This window comes from Nansenia antarctica (genome assembly GCF_963989245.1).
Source record: "Nansenia antarctica genome assembly, chromosome: 4".
NCBI lineage: Eukaryota > Metazoa > Chordata > Actinopteri > Argentiniformes > Microstomatidae > Nansenia > Nansenia antarctica.
The window spans coordinates 54,894,028-54,910,816 of NC_137689.1; the positions used below are offsets into that span (position 1 = coordinate 54,894,028).

General features: G+C 49.0%; 1 protein-coding gene across 1 annotated transcript in view; it reads right to left on the reverse strand.

Moving 5' to 3' along the window:
• Positions 1–137: 137 nt before the first annotated feature.
• The window catches only part of pcsk5a (proprotein convertase subtilisin/kexin type 5a), a gene marked incomplete at both ends in the record, with an annotated part of 19,432 nt that continues 2,780 nt past the window's right edge, over positions 138–16,789 (reverse strand). The window contains 33 exons of the mRNA XM_080529462.1: positions 138–610; positions 851–1,055; positions 1,323–1,423; positions 3,821–4,038; positions 4,455–4,632; positions 4,757–4,993; positions 5,930–6,172; positions 6,591–6,805; positions 7,381–7,579; positions 7,804–7,887; positions 8,313–8,519; positions 8,714–8,856; positions 9,024–9,066; positions 9,233–9,301; positions 9,553–9,756; positions 10,040–10,176; positions 10,713–10,824; positions 10,925–11,040; positions 11,308–11,446; positions 11,802–11,905; positions 12,216–12,300; positions 12,548–12,738; positions 13,109–13,211; positions 13,430–13,552; positions 13,650–13,786; positions 14,281–14,469; positions 14,720–14,837; positions 14,998–15,101; positions 15,212–15,312; positions 15,525–15,746; positions 15,951–16,123; positions 16,257–16,345; positions 16,584–16,663. Coding sequence (XP_080385588.1) covers positions 138–610; positions 851–1,055; positions 1,323–1,423; positions 3,821–4,038; positions 4,455–4,632; positions 4,757–4,993; positions 5,930–6,172; positions 6,591–6,805; positions 7,381–7,579; positions 7,804–7,887; positions 8,313–8,519; positions 8,714–8,856; positions 9,024–9,066; positions 9,233–9,301; positions 9,553–9,756; positions 10,040–10,176; positions 10,713–10,824; positions 10,925–11,040; positions 11,308–11,446; positions 11,802–11,905; positions 12,216–12,300; positions 12,548–12,738; positions 13,109–13,211; positions 13,430–13,552; positions 13,650–13,786; positions 14,281–14,469; positions 14,720–14,837; positions 14,998–15,101; positions 15,212–15,312; positions 15,525–15,746; positions 15,951–16,123; positions 16,257–16,345; positions 16,584–16,663 — 5,142 coding nt within the window. The remainder of the gene's footprint in view (positions 611–850; positions 1,056–1,322; positions 1,424–3,820; positions 4,039–4,454; positions 4,633–4,756; positions 4,994–5,929; positions 6,173–6,590; positions 6,806–7,380; positions 7,580–7,803; positions 7,888–8,312; positions 8,520–8,713; positions 8,857–9,023; positions 9,067–9,232; positions 9,302–9,552; positions 9,757–10,039; positions 10,177–10,712; positions 10,825–10,924; positions 11,041–11,307; positions 11,447–11,801; positions 11,906–12,215; positions 12,301–12,547; positions 12,739–13,108; positions 13,212–13,429; positions 13,553–13,649; positions 13,787–14,280; positions 14,470–14,719; positions 14,838–14,997; positions 15,102–15,211; positions 15,313–15,524; positions 15,747–15,950; positions 16,124–16,256; positions 16,346–16,583; positions 16,664–16,789) is intronic.

Sequence of the window (16,789 nt, forward strand, 5' to 3'; positions counted from 1 at the left end):
ACAGTCTTATTTACGGCAAATAGAATAGTGTTACACAAAGAGCATGGTTGTAGCCACACACATAATAAACCAAAAACACCTTTAAGACCAATGGGGTGAGAGAGAAATCCTACTTAAGAGATTTCATACTTCATACTTCACCGAAACGTATAGCTCTCATCGTCATACTCCATCTCATCCCCGTTGTCATCCCCTAGCTGTCCGTACCTAAACTTACGGTACACCGTTCCGTCCTGACCCATGTACACAATGTCCTCATCATCGTCATCATCGTCGTCATCATTGTCATCTTTATCCCGGCCGGACCGGCGCTCGGCGAGGTCCACCAGCTGTGCCTCGCGGAAATGCCCGCTGGAACTGGCGTCTCCGCCGGAGGAGGTCACGGCACCGTGCCTGCCTCCACCGTGCCATCCCTGCCCCCCCAGCTTCTCGTAGCCGCGGGGGACTGTGTCCGGGGGTTGGCTCTTGGAGCGGGAGCGTTTGATGAGTATCCCTACAGCGCCCAGGCCCAGGAGCAGCAGGATGGAGGTGGTGATGAAGACGGCCAGGTTGCCACTGGAAAACTCTTCCTCATTCCTGAAGGCTAGGTTGGTGCTGAGGACACACTCCCCTGTGAGACGGAGAAAGACAACAGACATATACACTCACAGGCCACTTTATTAGGTACACCTTTAAAGTACACCTTTATTAGGTACACCGCTAGTACCGGGTTGGACCGGGTATTTCTGGATTGTGTATTATGCTGTATTTAGTATAGCATCTTGAGAACTGAAAACATCTATGGGTCACAAAACTGAGAGATCATCAAGTGTTTTGGTCCAGTTTAGAGTAGACAGTAAAGTGACTCCACCTCTGGTCTCAGTGCAGTTACAGCACTCCTCCTGCTGCCCTGCGGTGGACTCTCCCTCTGCTGGGCTCTGGTTCTCACAGCAGAGCAGACAGCGCCCCCCAGCTGTCAGGATGGCCTGGGCAGGGCACATGGTGCAGTTGTGTGGACCGGGTCCCTTACACTCCAGACAGGAGCCTTCACAAGCCTCACAGCCTTGGGCAGAACTCTGAGGGCGTCAAAGGAACAGGCTCACATACACAGGTACACACACGTGTTTCCAAAATCTAGCCCTAGCCCCGATGCACATAGATTTGTAGATCTGAAGAGATTGGATTGGATGAGTCTAGGCAAAATTCTGAAAATCCCGCCTAGTGTCTATCTACAGTATCTTCCACCCACTGTATCTAATCCTTTTTGATCAACATGACGTGAAAAGGAACAGGAGAGTGAGTTCATGACAAACTGGTCTGTAATGGTGGGTGTAGGGTCTCACCTGTATCACAGGGTATTGGCCCATGAGGCACTGGGACTCACACATGCCATCTGAGAGAGTGTATTCGATGTGACAGGACTCACACCCCTGAGGTCCTTTCCCTATGGGAAATATGCCGATCATCATTTGGAACTCTTGTACATAACATACTGTCATGTAATATACTATACATACATATTGTAACAATATGTCACAACAATATGAAAAGAAAATGCTCAACTACATACTATGGAATGACCAACATACTATGTGACGAGGTAACACTGTTGAGGAATTACAGCGTTAATACAGAGGTATAGGAGCAACGTCATCTGTTCTGTGATCTGAGTGTACAGAATGTCTCACCACTCAGTGAGATGTGCGTATTTGAGTGTGTGTGTGTGTGTGTGTGTGTGTGTGTGTGTGTGTCTGTGAGTAAGTGTGCATGTATGAATGTATGAATGTGACAAAGTCTCCAAGTAGGGGGCACGGTCATTTTTTATTATTGAAGTGCAGATTGTAAGCTTTCAAATGATGTGTCATACATTGAAATCTGATAGTTGAAGATATGATTATTTGAATGTTGGTACACCTCAAACCAAATACCAAATAATCGCATTGGTAACTAGATAGCAGCTAAGAAAGAACAACGCTATGAACATCTAACTGCATGCTTAGAACAACACAACATGCTGATAGAACATCAACACATAAGATCACACAGTCCTTGCTTTTTTTTTTATAATTAGTTTTTCAGATTTTATCCCCTTTTTCACCCAATTTGGTATCCAATTGAACCCAACCTAGCATCCAATTATCCCCTGCCTATTGCGTAGGATCCACCGCACGACCCCGTGGCCGGCAGCCCCAGAGGAGATCGCCAGGCAGACCTATACCTCCCTTTGGGAGCGGCCGCTCAATATGCCGCTCCCTGTGTGCCCTGGCCATATCCGGGTCTGGCGAGACCGGGATTCGATCCCAGTCCCCGGTGGGCAGCTTGCACTAGTGGCTAGTGCTTAGACCGCTGCGCCACCGCGGGGCTACAGTCCTTGCTTTTTAACAGTATTTACAAGCTTGTATAATATTTACTGATCCTAAAACTGTTGTTTGTTATATTGAGTGGGCTCTTCAACACTTAAACTTTCATAATATGAAAAGAAAACGGAAAACACATAAAAAAGAAAAAAAGAAGAAGCTTTTTGGTAATTTGCGCGACTTGAGAATTGCCAGCATGCAGACTTTTTCACCAGACTGTGTCACATATGGCGCTTTTCCATTGACCAGACTGGTACGGCTCAGCACGGCACGCATTTGAAAAGTTCGGTATGGTACGGGTAGGATACATTCTCCATTATACACAACAGACCAGGAACGAGCGGTGACAGTAGGAGGAGTTAAGTGTCATAAGAGCACTTCACTTTAATAAGTGCCGGTATACAGCTCAACGGGGGGAAATGCGATAAGAATTATGTCAAAATGCAGCACTATCATGCACAGATCAGCCTTAAAACATGTAACGTTAGATATATAACGTTAGACAGGGAGCAATGTATTTCTACGGAAAGGCTGTGCTTGACGCTGGACTGACAGCGGGGCTCATACAATCTCCGCGTTTGTTATAGATACGAGTGCTCCGGTGTCTTGCTGGTAGTCAAATATATTTATTTATACAGCATATGGATGTTACGTGCCTGTTACTTGCCGCTTTCAGTTCTAGTAGATCTAGTAGTTCTAGTAGATCGCGCAACCAGGGAAACGCCGACATGTGTTAAAGGGAGCAAGACGCAAATCTACCGGCATTTGGCTCATGAGTGAACGGCGAAAACGCCTGGTCGGCACAGCTTGGGATTCCATGGAAATTATAGGGAACTATGTGTGAAAGAGGCTTAAATGTTGAAATAACAGTAATACCATGTTCATTGATAAAATGACAAAAGGGATGAAAAGGGGCGATGGCAGTTTTAGAAGGGGGATGATGAAGCGCGCTGGACTGAGGAACGGTCTAGCATAGGCATAGCACTTCATCATAATAGCGGATTTTTTTGTTATGCTTGTTGTAAATATGATGCATTGAAATGACATTAAACTAAGATTATAAGATGCTTATCATAATTTTTCAAATCTTTATTAATAAGTTAGGGTTAGAAACAGTACCGGTACAGAAACAGTACCGGTAAGTGACATTTTCCGAGAGTGAAATCTGTTGTGGTATTTAAAAATGGCGGTTAGCGATGAAGTCTATAAACATGGGATGACGATGTTGACGATTTCCATTGACCAATCAACGGTCTGCAGCGTCACACGTCACACACAGCCTGGCACGAAAGTACCGAAAGTACCCCTCTCGAACTGGAACTAAAAACGGCACAGGTACTATGGCCCGGTACGGCTCGGTTGGCAGTGGAGAAAGCAAAACAAACCGGGATCACGCGGCACCGGCACGGTATGGCACGGTAGTGGAAAAGCGCCAATACTGTATGTTAGAGTGAGGTAGTGTCTGTCTCTTCCACCTACAGTACCTGAGCAGGTTCTGCAGCTGAGATGGCAGAGCTCACAGGTGTGGTGATGGCTGTCCTGGTAGTGTCCTTGGGGACAGGTGTGGTGACATCGGCCCTGCCTCCTCAGGTAGAGCAGCCCCTCTGCACAGCTCAGACAGCGGTCCTCGTCGCCCCCGAAACATTCGCCACAGCTCGGGTCACACCTCTCACACATCCCCGAAGCCACACTGCCGTAGTAACTGCCAGTTAGACAAACAGGGAGAGACAGTCATGATCTGTGAGTGTGTGTGTGTGTGTGTGTGAAAGAGAGAAATAGTGTCTACGTGGGGGTGATATGTCATGGCAATAAATATCCTTTGTGACCATTTGTGTCGCTTTTGTGGTCTCTTTGGGGCATTTACTGGCACATCAATTTAACGGCACATTAATTTAACTTTCTCTTTCACCACAGCACAAATAAAATAAAGGCTAATTAGCATTTCATAGGGCTCTTTAAATCTGAAGCCAAATTAGAACCGCTGTGTACTCTACAACGTTCTAAGTGTGCCTGTGTCTTCTTTGTTGTAACTACAGCATACATCGTTCGTGTGAAACAAGGAAATATGATAGGATATTATTCTCTGCTTACTGATGAATACAGGGACGTGTAGATTACCTTGGCTGGCAGGTGTCCACACACTCCTTGCCCTGTCTGAATAGGTGGTCCTGACATGTGAGACACTCGTGGCTGTGTCTGCCCATGCAGGAGAGACAGGTGGGATAGCACGCGTCACACCTCTGCTCTGCCTCTTCCTGGAAAAACCCTGTAGGGCAGTTGTCTGTACAGGTACCATCTGTACACACACACACACACACACACACACACACACACACACACACACACACACACACACCTGTTGGTAAAGTCACTGTGCTACGTTTATTTAAACAACATGGCTTTAGGAAGCTCCCACTCACTGAGCAGAAAGTGTTTCTGGTTGCAGCTCAGACAGTGGCTCTGGCCCGGCCCGGAGCACTGCTGGCAGTACTTGTGACAGGGGTGGCATTCTCCTGCCTGGTCAGCGTAGTGGTGTGAGGAGCATGTGTTGGCCAGGGGGACGCAGTGGCCATGGCTGTCCAGTCTCAGGCCCTCTCTACAGCTGCTGCAGGAGGCAGCCTGGGCCCCGGAGCAGGTCAGGCAGGACGCGTCACAGTCTGGAACACAAGCAGTATCACATAATTCCTCTTTTTCCACCAAAGCAGTTTGAGGGCTGGTTCGGAGCCGGTGCCTAATCTCGAACCAGTTATTCATGTTTTGACAGCAAAAGAACCGTCTCTCGGCCAGGAAAACAGGATTCAGAGTGGCACCAACACTTGGCTGGTCTAGAACCATTATTCTATTGTTATTCTATTCATGGCAGACAGGACAATGGAGCCAGAACTAGAACTAGGTTCACTAGCACCAGCCCAGAACTAGAACTAGGTTCACTAGCACTAGCCCAGGACTAGAACTAGGTTCACTAGCACCAGCCCAGAACTAGAACTAGGTTCACTACCACCAGCCCAGAAGTAGAACTAGGTTCTCATTGGTGGAAATCAGATTTAATGTTCAGACTTTTCTGTATGTGAATACATTTCTGCGTTGTTGAAAATCAATGACATTGCTAGTCAAGTAAAACAGCTTGTTTTGTGAGCCTGCTAACAATGTAACGTAGTGGCCTGGGGTGGTCCAGTGGTCTAGCACCGTGGTCTACAGTGCACACATATGCCCATGTAGGCATGGGTTCAAATCCGACACATGCCCTGCCCTCTCTCCTTACTTTCCTGTCTGTCATCACTGTATCTGTCCAATAAAATGAAAAATATGAGTGGGACTGCTCCACACAGAAAACCCTTCTCTGCCCTCTCCCGCTTCCAGACGAACGCCTACCCTATATTATAGCACTTGGCTTAATTCAGCCGCTATCACAGGGCGTAAATACAAAGCTCATTCACCTGCATTCAATTTCAAGTTGATTCTTTTCACATCCAACATAGAACCCAGACAAAGACCGAAATGTTTTTTTCTTCCTTTTGATTGGTTCTCTTTAATTGGTTCTCTTGTCTGTTTTAAACATAGGTGTTGGACTATCTGTCCTAAAAGGTACGTACCCATGCACTCGCCCATCTGGGCGTCCCTGTAGGTGGGGGAGGGGCAGTCAAGTAGACACGCCCCGTTGTGCATGGTGGCCTCTGGGTGGGAGCAGGAGTCACAGTCGTCCTGGTCCGGTCCGTCACACAGAGCACAGTCAGGGTGACAGCGCTCACACACACCCTGCTCCGCGTCGTCGAAGAACCTCTCGGGGCAGTCTGCCACACAGTGGCCCTCGTGAAGGAAGTGGTACTCCTCACACCCTACACAGACAAGACAGGGAGAGAGGGAGAAGAGAGAGAGAGAGAGAGAGAGAGAGAGAGAGAGAGAGAGAGAGAGAGAGAGAGAGAGAGAGAGAGAGAGAGAGAGAGAGAGAGAGAGAGAATGTGTACATTTCTCTCCCTTACCCCATTTCCTCCTGATCACTCCAAACTTCATTCCTCCCCCTACCCTGCCCTGTGTGTGTGTGTGTGTGTGTGTGTGTGTTTATCCTGTCCAGTGTGCCACAGAGTGTTCCAGGCTCAGATTGGCCTCATCAGCATTCTGCACAGTGCACACTGCCTCACTGTACTCCTGAGACATTAACGGCCACTTAATGTGAATGTGTTATGGTCTTCATCGACCTATGATGGACTAACCTGTACGTGTGTGTGTGTGTGTGTGTGTGTGTGTGTGTCTCACCGGTGCACTGGCCTTGGGAGGTACACTCCTGGCAGGCTGAAGGGCAGCGCTGGCATTCCCCGTCCCTGAGTGTGTGCGCGGGGGGGCAGGACTCCACACACTGGTGCTTGTGCAGGCGCAGGGGCTCGTCACAGCTCAGACAGTGGGTGGCGTTCCTCTCACAGGAGGCACAGCCCACGGTGCAGCCACGACACACCTGGCCCACTGGGTAGCCCCTGCACACACGCACACACGCACACACACACACACACACACACACACACACAGACACACACACACACACACACACACAGACACACACACACACACACACACACACACACACAACCACTGTTAGATACAGTACACACTAGGGCTTTCCACACTCAGTTCTTAGCCCAGGGTTAAGACAGGTCCAGGACTAGCTTACCCCCAATTCACACATGCATAGTTCTTAGCCCTGGGATAAGCACAATGTGAAAAGCCCTACGTAGGGTCCAGCCATGTCACTGGGGTGGGGAAGCCTCTGTAAAGGTAGGATTACAACGGCTGCTGTTTTATGGGTCCTGTACAAGCTGAGTAGGCACTTAAGCCTTGTAAATGGATAGCCATGTAGCAGATAAATATCCTTTATGTGTAACCATTAGATGAAAATAGCTACAGCACATTGAAATACAGTATAAGGTGTGTGTGTGTGTGTGTGTGTGTGTGTGTGTGTGTGTGAAGAGGATTGTAAGACTCATGTTATAGGGAAATTGGTGGATTGGTGGATGATAATAAATCAATAATTAAGAACATAATAACCTCTCACCTTTGGCACTGCTGGACACACTGCCCCCCCTGCAGGTAGAACGGGGCTTTGCGTGAGGTCTGACAGCGTGTGCAGCGCTTCGTGTCCACACACTGCAAACAGCCCTCAGGGCAGGCCTCGCACACTCCACTCATCCTGCTGCCGAACCAGCCCGAAGGACACTTCAACACACAGGCCTGCTCCTCTGCCAGAAACCGCCCTGAAATAACCCAAAATAGTCAGAACACACACACCACACACGCACGCACGCACGCACACACACACACACACACACACACACAATTCAGTAAGACAGTACCACACAATCCAAGGTTCGCAGAGTTGAGTTGACATTGCAGCAGTTCTTTTCTCACAAAGTCAAGCTGACCTCATTGGATACACAATCAGGCAGTCACACATCCACACAGAGACGGGCATACAGACCTTTCACACAGGTTTTACACTGGTTCTTCTCCTTCCCCAAGCATGAGTCACAGGAGGAGTGGCAGGCCTCACACTCTCTGTCATCTGTGGGGCAAAACAAGACTGACAAGTCTGACAAACAGGTATACACACTATACCAGGTATACATCACACTGTACCAGCAGATCACACTTTATGGCCCAAATATGATCCTAATCCACCTCAGTAGGGTGCAGTCTGTATGTAGAATTAAGGTAGAGAAGAACTAGAGAGGACTATTGCTGGTCACCTGTGAGTTGGGGGGTCTGTTTCTGCTTCAGCCAACTCTTCTATGGCTGTATCAGTTGCACCACTCAGGCAAGACAACAATGTAGGGGTTGTTCACCAAGCCACTCACCCCTTGACGAAAGGTGCTGTAGTCGAAGCACGTTTTGTTCTGCTTTTGCAGTCTATTTCTGGCTTCCAGGCTATAGAACTGGGTGGTGCAGAGTTGGACAGTAACCGTCTCTAGCTGTCAGTGTAAATCTCACCGTTGAGGAAGGCTTTTGCAGGGCAGGACACCAGGTCGGGCACACACTCCCCGTCCTCCAGCCTCTTCTTCCCCTCCTCCTGGCAGGACAAACAGTCGTCGTCGTCGGGTCCGCCGCACGTCACGCAGCCCGAGTGACACTCCTCACACTCCTGCGTGTCCTCGTCGCCGTAGAAACCGTCCGGACACTCAGGTACACACTTCCCTTCTGGAACAGAAGAGTATCATGATAAGTGCTGTTTACAGTGTGTATTAAAAACATACACGCAGGCACGCACAAACGACAAACGATACACGCACGCACACGCACACACATACATTACACACACACACACACACACACACACACACACACACACACACACACACACACACACACACACACACACCCCAAGCTCCTACCTGATAAGAAGAGGTCCGTCTCGCACCAGTAGCACTCATGCTCGTCACAGCTGACACAGTTGTCGTCACACGGAACACAGGTCATCTCCTCCTCCACGCTGTACGTCTTAGCTGGGCAGTTCTTGTAGCAGCCATCCTGAAATCTAATTAAGAGTAGGAGCAGTGGGGTTTATCATGCTGTGTAAAAGTACTTCCACATAAAAGAAACCAACCCGCCCCACAACACTTGGTACCTACAGTATCTCACTGCACACAGAGAGAGAGAGAGAGAGGTTCACACTCAGATACTGTACAGGGCATCCCGCCTTACTTGTAGAAGCCGTCCGTGCATGACAGGCAATGTCTGGGGTTATCTGTGGAAAACAGAAGAACAGAAAGTACTCGCTCAGATAGATATACTGTATCCTCTCGTCTAAAACTCTCTCAGTGTCAAAGCCTCTTTGCCAGTGTTCAGACAGGGTCGTACAGTTAAGACAGCTAGAGTTCACCCAGGGTTCACGCAGAGAGAGAGAGACTTACACAACACACACTTCTTACAGCCCTCCTCACAAGCCATGCAGTCATCATACTCTGGATCCTCCACCTCACCTGGAGAGAGATGGAGAGAGAGAGACAGAGAGAGAGAGAGAGAGGCAGACAGACAGACAGACAGACAGACAGACAGACAGACAGACAGACCGACCGACAGACAGACCGACAGACACAGAGACGAACCATTGAGGTTTTATTCTGACACCGTATGACCCTCTGTCTATATCAGGTATCACAGACACCGTATGACCCTCTGTCTATATCAGGTATCACACTACATCACAAGCATATCCTCACTGCTCTCTCACCCTCTCCGCACTCTAGGCGGGTGCAGGTTCCGTGGTCGGCGACATAGAAGGAGGAGTTACACCTGAGACAGCGGGCGAGGCTGCTGCAGACTCTACAGTTGTCAGAGCACGGCTCACAGCTCTTGGCCTCAGTGTGGTAGTGGGCCTCAGGACAGGTGTCCACACACTCCCCCTTAAACAGGTACCGCTCCATCCCAAACTTGTCTGAGGAAAAAACGCACACACACACACACACACACACACACACACACACACACACACTTATGAATGCATAAACGCAAATGAACGTGTGTACAGTATATGCAATTCTCACACACAGTATATGCAATTTGCACATACACACACACACACAGATACACACACACACACGCACACACACACGTCTACAAGTCTATTACAGTAAGTGAATAAGGATTTAGTACGATGACAGATGTGTGAGAGGCAGAGCCAGCAGGGCATGGCGTGACAGTGAGCGGTGTCTCTTTACCGGTGTCACAGCTGGTGCAGTTGGCAGCTCCTCCATCAAGGCATGTGGCACAGGTGTGGTCACAAAGGTGACACTGGCCACCTGACTGGTACTTCCCCTGGGCACACTCTATCACACAATGACCCTCATCCAGGGACCTGGGCCAATGAGAAAACAGCACATACACCACTTGAACCAATGGGAAAACAGCACAGACACGACCTGAACCAATGGGAAAACAGCATGAACATAAACCCATTAACATTAACACTAACCCTTGAAATGGAGTTGTCTTTACAGTAAAACAAGTTCTAGGGTGACACAACAGAGCAGTGGGGAGGAGGAGAGAGATGAGAGGAGAAATAAATAATGAGAGAAGAACAGATTATATATAATATATAACAAATTATATATAATAGGTTATACCCATGGCTGTACTATATTTGTCATCTGAGAAAAATTTCTGTGATACGGCATCTGTTACATATGTTACAACCTTCCCCAGTACAGTATAGTACAGTACAGTATAGTACAGTATAGTACAGTACAGTAACGTATAGTACAGTACAGTATAGTATATTATAGTACAGTACAGTATATTGCAGTACAGTATAGTATAGTACAGTATAGTATAGCACAGTATAGTATAGTACAATATAGTATCTCTGGCCTGTTCCTCAGAGCTCCGGCTCACCGTGAGGGGTCACAGCTGACACACTCCTCCTCCTTAGGCCCTGTGCACCTCACACACGTCACATCACACGGATGACACCTCCCATGGCTGTCCTGATAGTAGCTCAGCTCTCCTGTAGTAGACACACACACGTCGACATGAACTCCCTCACTGGCTGGGACTCGCCATGTGAGTCAAGACAAGTCAAGTGATAAAGGGTTAAACTGACTGACCGTCTCCACAGACAGTGCTGACGAGACACACGCCGTCCTGCAGGCTGTGACCGCTAACACAGCTGCTGCAGTTCCCCTCCCCCACCCCCACACAGGTGAGACAGCTGGCATCACACCTGAGGAGTCACACATATTAAACACACACATGTTACACATACACGCACACCAGCACACACACACATACACACTCACGCACACACACACACACACACACTCACACACACACATGCACACACACACACACACACACACACACACACACACATACACACTCACACACATACACACACACACACACACACACACACACACAGTGCAGAATAAGGCCAGCCATCAGTGAATAAACAGAACGCCCACACCTGAACACTGAGCTCACTCCTCACCTCCTACATATCCTCTGGCCGTCAGGATGCTCAGGCATGGGCTCCATGGGGTAGAAAGCAGGGCTGCATGAGGACACACACCTCCACTCCTCCATCAGGTACCCCTCTGCACACTGGTTACACGCCTCCATGCCTGCACCTGAAATCACACACACATACACACACAAGCACGGACACACGGACGCACACGCTCGCACGCGCACACACACACACGCGCACACACAAGCGCGCGCACACCCATGCACACACACGCACGCGCACACGCGCACACGCACACACACACGCACACACACACACACACACACACACACACACACACACACCGGTCACATAATGTATCTAAACACCTGTACCTGTAAAGAGCTACATTAGGAATGCAAAATAAACATGATTGTTTATTGTTCAGTTAACAATCACGACAGCAGTCTATTTGTCCAACCAAGCAAGGCGACTCTTAGTACTGTCAGTGTGAGTCCCCGCAGGCAGCTGTTTACCTGCACATGTGGCACAGGCCTGGTGGCAGGGCTCACAGGTGCTCTCCTGCTGGTTGGGGAAGCTCCCTGGACCACAGCTCCTCTGGCACCGGTTCCCCAGCAGACTGGAGGGGGTGGAGGGGGGAGAGGAGGACAGGCACAGAGAGCATGTGGCCCAGTAGCACACAGTCCAATGACTCACCGTCATCATACACTGTCTGTGGGCTGGGTTCAGTGTTTCCGACCCACAGCTCACACTCAACAGTCAACCGGCTTATCAGAAACCTTCACACTCACTCACAATAGCAGAATCCTAAAACAGGATTGGTTTCTTTTGTTAGGATAGGTGCATGAAGGAGCGTGAATCAGTATTCTCAGTGGTTGAGAGTGTATGCAGAGTAGCTCGTTCAGGAATCGTCAGAGGAGTTGGTTCACCTTGTGCCTGGTTTGCATTCCGTGCAGATGTTGGAGGAGGTGCACTTCAAGCAGTTTTCACTGCATCTCCTGCACGTATTCTCATCTGTGGGGAAATTCTCACAATACTCAGAATTCAGACCAGGTAGATTCATCATTGTCGTTCACCACGTCTCTTCAGCTACACACGGGTCATTAGTAAACACATACTCTGCAGTCTGACCGTATAACAGCCCTTACAGCACAACAAATAGGTGATGGATCAGCTAAAATTAAAAATCATCTTTCTGCTGCCTTCAAAACCGCCAAGGTCACAACAACAAGCGTGCGGTAACGGTGATGTCATACAGTACCGTGGTCCAGGTAGTAGTTGTCGCCACAGCTGGCTGTGCAGCTATTGGTCCCCTCAGTCGAGTGGTGTCCAGGACGGCAGGCAGTACACTGGTCGCTGCGGCTGCCTGTGCAGCTGGCGCAGGGGGAGTAGCACTTCTTGCAGCGCCTCCTGTCCCCCCAGAAGCCAGCTGGACAGGCAGGCACACACGTCCTACAAGATCAGAACAATGGCTCAGTGGTGCTTGTTGCAACATCAGGGGATTCCTGCATGGGCGCCATACCGAGGAACACTGTACTGTATTGTACTTGTTGTTCTGTGTTGCGTCGCCCCCGCAGTTCATCACTGCACACTTCAGTTAAAGATTGAACTGAACTGAACCTGTGCAGTAGGTGTTAACTGTGAGTCAATTAGTACGAAAGCGTCTGCCTCTGTAAATGTCGATAATATCATGAAATAGCTTATCAAAGCACGGGGAGTAGACTTTCTGAGTCATCAGCTCAACCCACAAGATCCCTCAAGCATTGCCGTGGGAGCTTATTGGTTTACAGTAGTAGGGTACTGTATGTGGGACTACTCTGACCTTGTGTTGTTCTTGAACTTGAGGAAGAAGTGTAAACACGTGACACACTGCTGTGGGCCTGGTCCCTCGCAACCGTCCTCACTGCACTCTGAGTCACAGGGGCCTGGAAGCACACAGGGAACACGGCGTCACCACTGGAGCATGGAAAACACGCTGGAGAGTAGTGGATGGATGAGAACTTCCTTGGTTATTTTAAAGTACGATATGGGGGCGTGCAATTAGTGCTTCACTTTGTGCGGCTTAGTTTTAAGAGGCATTGATAATTGTGCGCTGTCGCGTCTTGACTGTAAGGGGCTATTTTTTTTAGAGTCTGTGACTCACCGCTGTATTCCTCAGTGAGGTCACCGTCAGTTGGCAGCTCTGCAGAGCGGGCTTGTTCACGACGCATCGAGTAAGGCTGCTCTGATGTGCCATAAAGCACTAAAGACCACTCTTTCAATTTGCCTGTAAATCAATAGAGAGGGGAAATAAACTAAGTTGCTATAAGTTACTACATACATTTTGGTGTTGTGGTGTAGATGTACAATAGAGTGTAGCAGACCTGGTTCAGTATTGTCCCTGTTTTCAGAGGGAGCGTTGTGGATCTCCAGACTCCATTCCCCGACCGACTTCTCCCCCCAACAATGCGTGGTCATAAACTCCCAGCTCTTAAAACCCTCAGTGGAGTGGTCGAGAGGCCTGGACCAAAACACAACCGCACCAGAAAGAGAGCCACGGTACACTGTCACTCTTATCCAGAGCGACTTACAATGAGTATGTTTGCCTCAAATAAGTGAAACAACTTTACATCACGACCATTGCAAGTAAAGGCCAGTTCAGACCAAAGATCCGCCACGAGACGAGACCGTCTTAGAACGTCGCACAGAAAAACTTGGCAACCACTTGCAACAGACGTTCGAAAATTGGGCAGTTCAGACGAAAAATGAAAGATTAAAGATAATTCAGACCTCTGCAACTAGAAGCTGGACGTTCTAACACGGTCTCGTCTTGTCACGGATCTTTGGTCTGAACTGGCCTTAAGACTTTCTATAAGAATAGGTTCTAGGAGCAGTCATAGTGCTAGAGAAAGGGATAAAAACATTTTGACCAGACAGATTTCCTGCTTCCATCCATCCTGGTTGGGCAGATGGTGGAGTGATCACCCCCAATCGCAGAGGGTGGTATGGTCCTACCTGTTAGCGAGGAGCTGGGACTTGGTCCCAGTGGGTGATGTGAGTGTGATGGAGAGGTCACCACGGTGACTGTGGGTGATGGTGACACGGACAATGACATGCTCCAAATAGACAACGTGCTTCAGGCTCTGATGAGAGCAGCCTGTAGACTGATAAACAGACCTCAGCACTAGCCCTGGACCAATGGCTCTGTCATAGGAGAGATGGAGGGAGGGAGGGAGGGAGGGAGAGAGGGAGAGAGGGAGGGAGGGAGGGAGAAAGAGAGAGAGAGACAGAGAGAAAGAGACACAGAAAGCAAGAGAGAGAGGGGTGGGGGGGGGGAGGAGAAAGCGGGGGATGAGGACCAAGGGAAAAGGAAATAATGATTCTCTGTGGAGATCGAGCTGCTTTCAAGGAGGCTTTAATCATGTCAGGAGGCAGTAGTGAACCAGTGGTGTACCTGCTGTCTTGGATGGGTGCCTCTTCACACACACGCTGAGAGGGGACCTGTCTCCACCTCGCAGCCTCCTTCACCATCCGCTCTGCATCCAGCAGCCCGAAACCATAGAGGTGGCTCACTGCCAATCAAATAATCAATCAATCAATCAATCAATCAAACAACCAACCAATCAGTCAAACAATCAACCAACCAGTCAGTCAGTCAGTCAGTCAGTCAGTCGGAAAAGCCTTCAAACATGTGCTCTGTAGTAACAGTAACGCAGTACTCCAATCATTTACCCTGGTATCCAGCTCCGTTTGTGTGCCAGTCAGGGGCTTTGAGGTGAATGGCTTGTGACGTTCTGACAATAATGTGCTGCACATCCCTCCATGTCAATAGTGGGCTGGATAATAAGGTTCAAAGAGCCACACAGTGTAAAGGTGAATTGGTTGTATTCATTGATTGATTGTACATAGGGATACATTATTGTTTATGTGAAGGACAGCTAGTTACTTGGCCTCCAGAGTGAGAGCGATGACCCCTGCTGCCATTGGGGCGGAAACCGAGGTCCCAGAATGCCCCTTGTTACAGCCCTGCCTCAGGTCCAATGTCACCTGTCAGATGTGACAAACATGTTACCTGTGTTATTTTTTTTTACTGTATATCGACATTAATGCTTTCTGTGACTTAAACATGTACGCATTTTATGTTAGTGTTATGTAGTGGGAAACATGCTACGTGACGTGAATAACATAGTATAATGTTGTATGTCTTTTATAAAAGTGTAACATGTCAGTGTTATGAGCAGCTACGTAGCCCGCCTCACCATGCCGGAGGTCTGTGTGTCTGTGTCTGCGGTGCTGTAGGCGGAGGCCAGGGTGGAGGGGCACTGCTCCAGGTAGGCAGGAGGCCTGTCTCCACCCTGGGTGCTGCTGCTGACAGATATGGTGTAGATGCTGTTGGCGTAGCCGTCACAGGAGCAGTGGTCCCGGATGCGTCCTCCGTTCCCCGACGCCCATACAAAGATAGAGCCCCTCCCCTTCCTACCCTGTGGTTAGCGCCCAGTGGGAAGAGACAGAGATTATTCATTTATTAATGTTATTTATTTACATGCTAATAAAGAGATAAACATAGCCCCTTGAACTAAAAATACAGCCCGAGGAGTTAGATACGCACAGATACATCCTCAGACAGACACACACACACACACATACACACACACACACACACACACACACACACACACACTCACTGTGCGTATGCCGCTCTCTAATGCGAGGCGAGCGAGAGGGCCAGGCCCTTCCACTGTCTGACCGTCGTCCTCGGGTCCCCAGCTGGCTGAGTAGATATCAATATGCTGCTGCTGGAAGCCCAGGGACTGGGCCTCAACCGCATCCGTCACATCTCCATCCAGCATACGAATGCCTGCGGGGAGAGGAGGAGGGGGGGGCGGTGGACCTTCATCATTTGGCATTCAGCACACAGGGAGGACCAGCTGACCTCCAGGGGACCTTCAGTCGGAGGTGTATGTACGTACACATGTCACATGGACACTCACCGCCTATCCTGGCATTGTAGGAGATTCCGACGGTGCATTGAGAGTTGTTGGCAGCTGCGGCAACAATCCCAGCACATTTAGTCCCATGGCTTAACAAGGGAGGAACAAAGGACACTGGCTCAGTTGCATATGTATGAGGAAACACAGGCTATATGGCCCTACATCAAACTGGTGAAAAGACACTGAAAGTGGTGATTATTCATATTCATATGTGCATATGATTATCCAATATGAAAAGGAATGCATGCATTCATTGAAGTTACTTTCTAAAATGGGTTAGGGGGATACTGCCAAATGGGTAATGTGTGTGCTCAGGCTGGGACTGACTTGTTGTTGTTGCCGCTGCTCTCGTATCTGGGCATAGGGTCCTCGTCGTTGTCATTGAAATCGTAGCTGGCTAGAGGGTCCTGAGGTACAGGGACATATTGACAAATGTCACTGCCACTCCAGACATAATGATGCCCCTCTTTAGTTAGCCCCTCTTTAGTTAGCCCCTCTTTAGTTAGCCCCTCTTTAGTTAGCCCCTCTTTAGT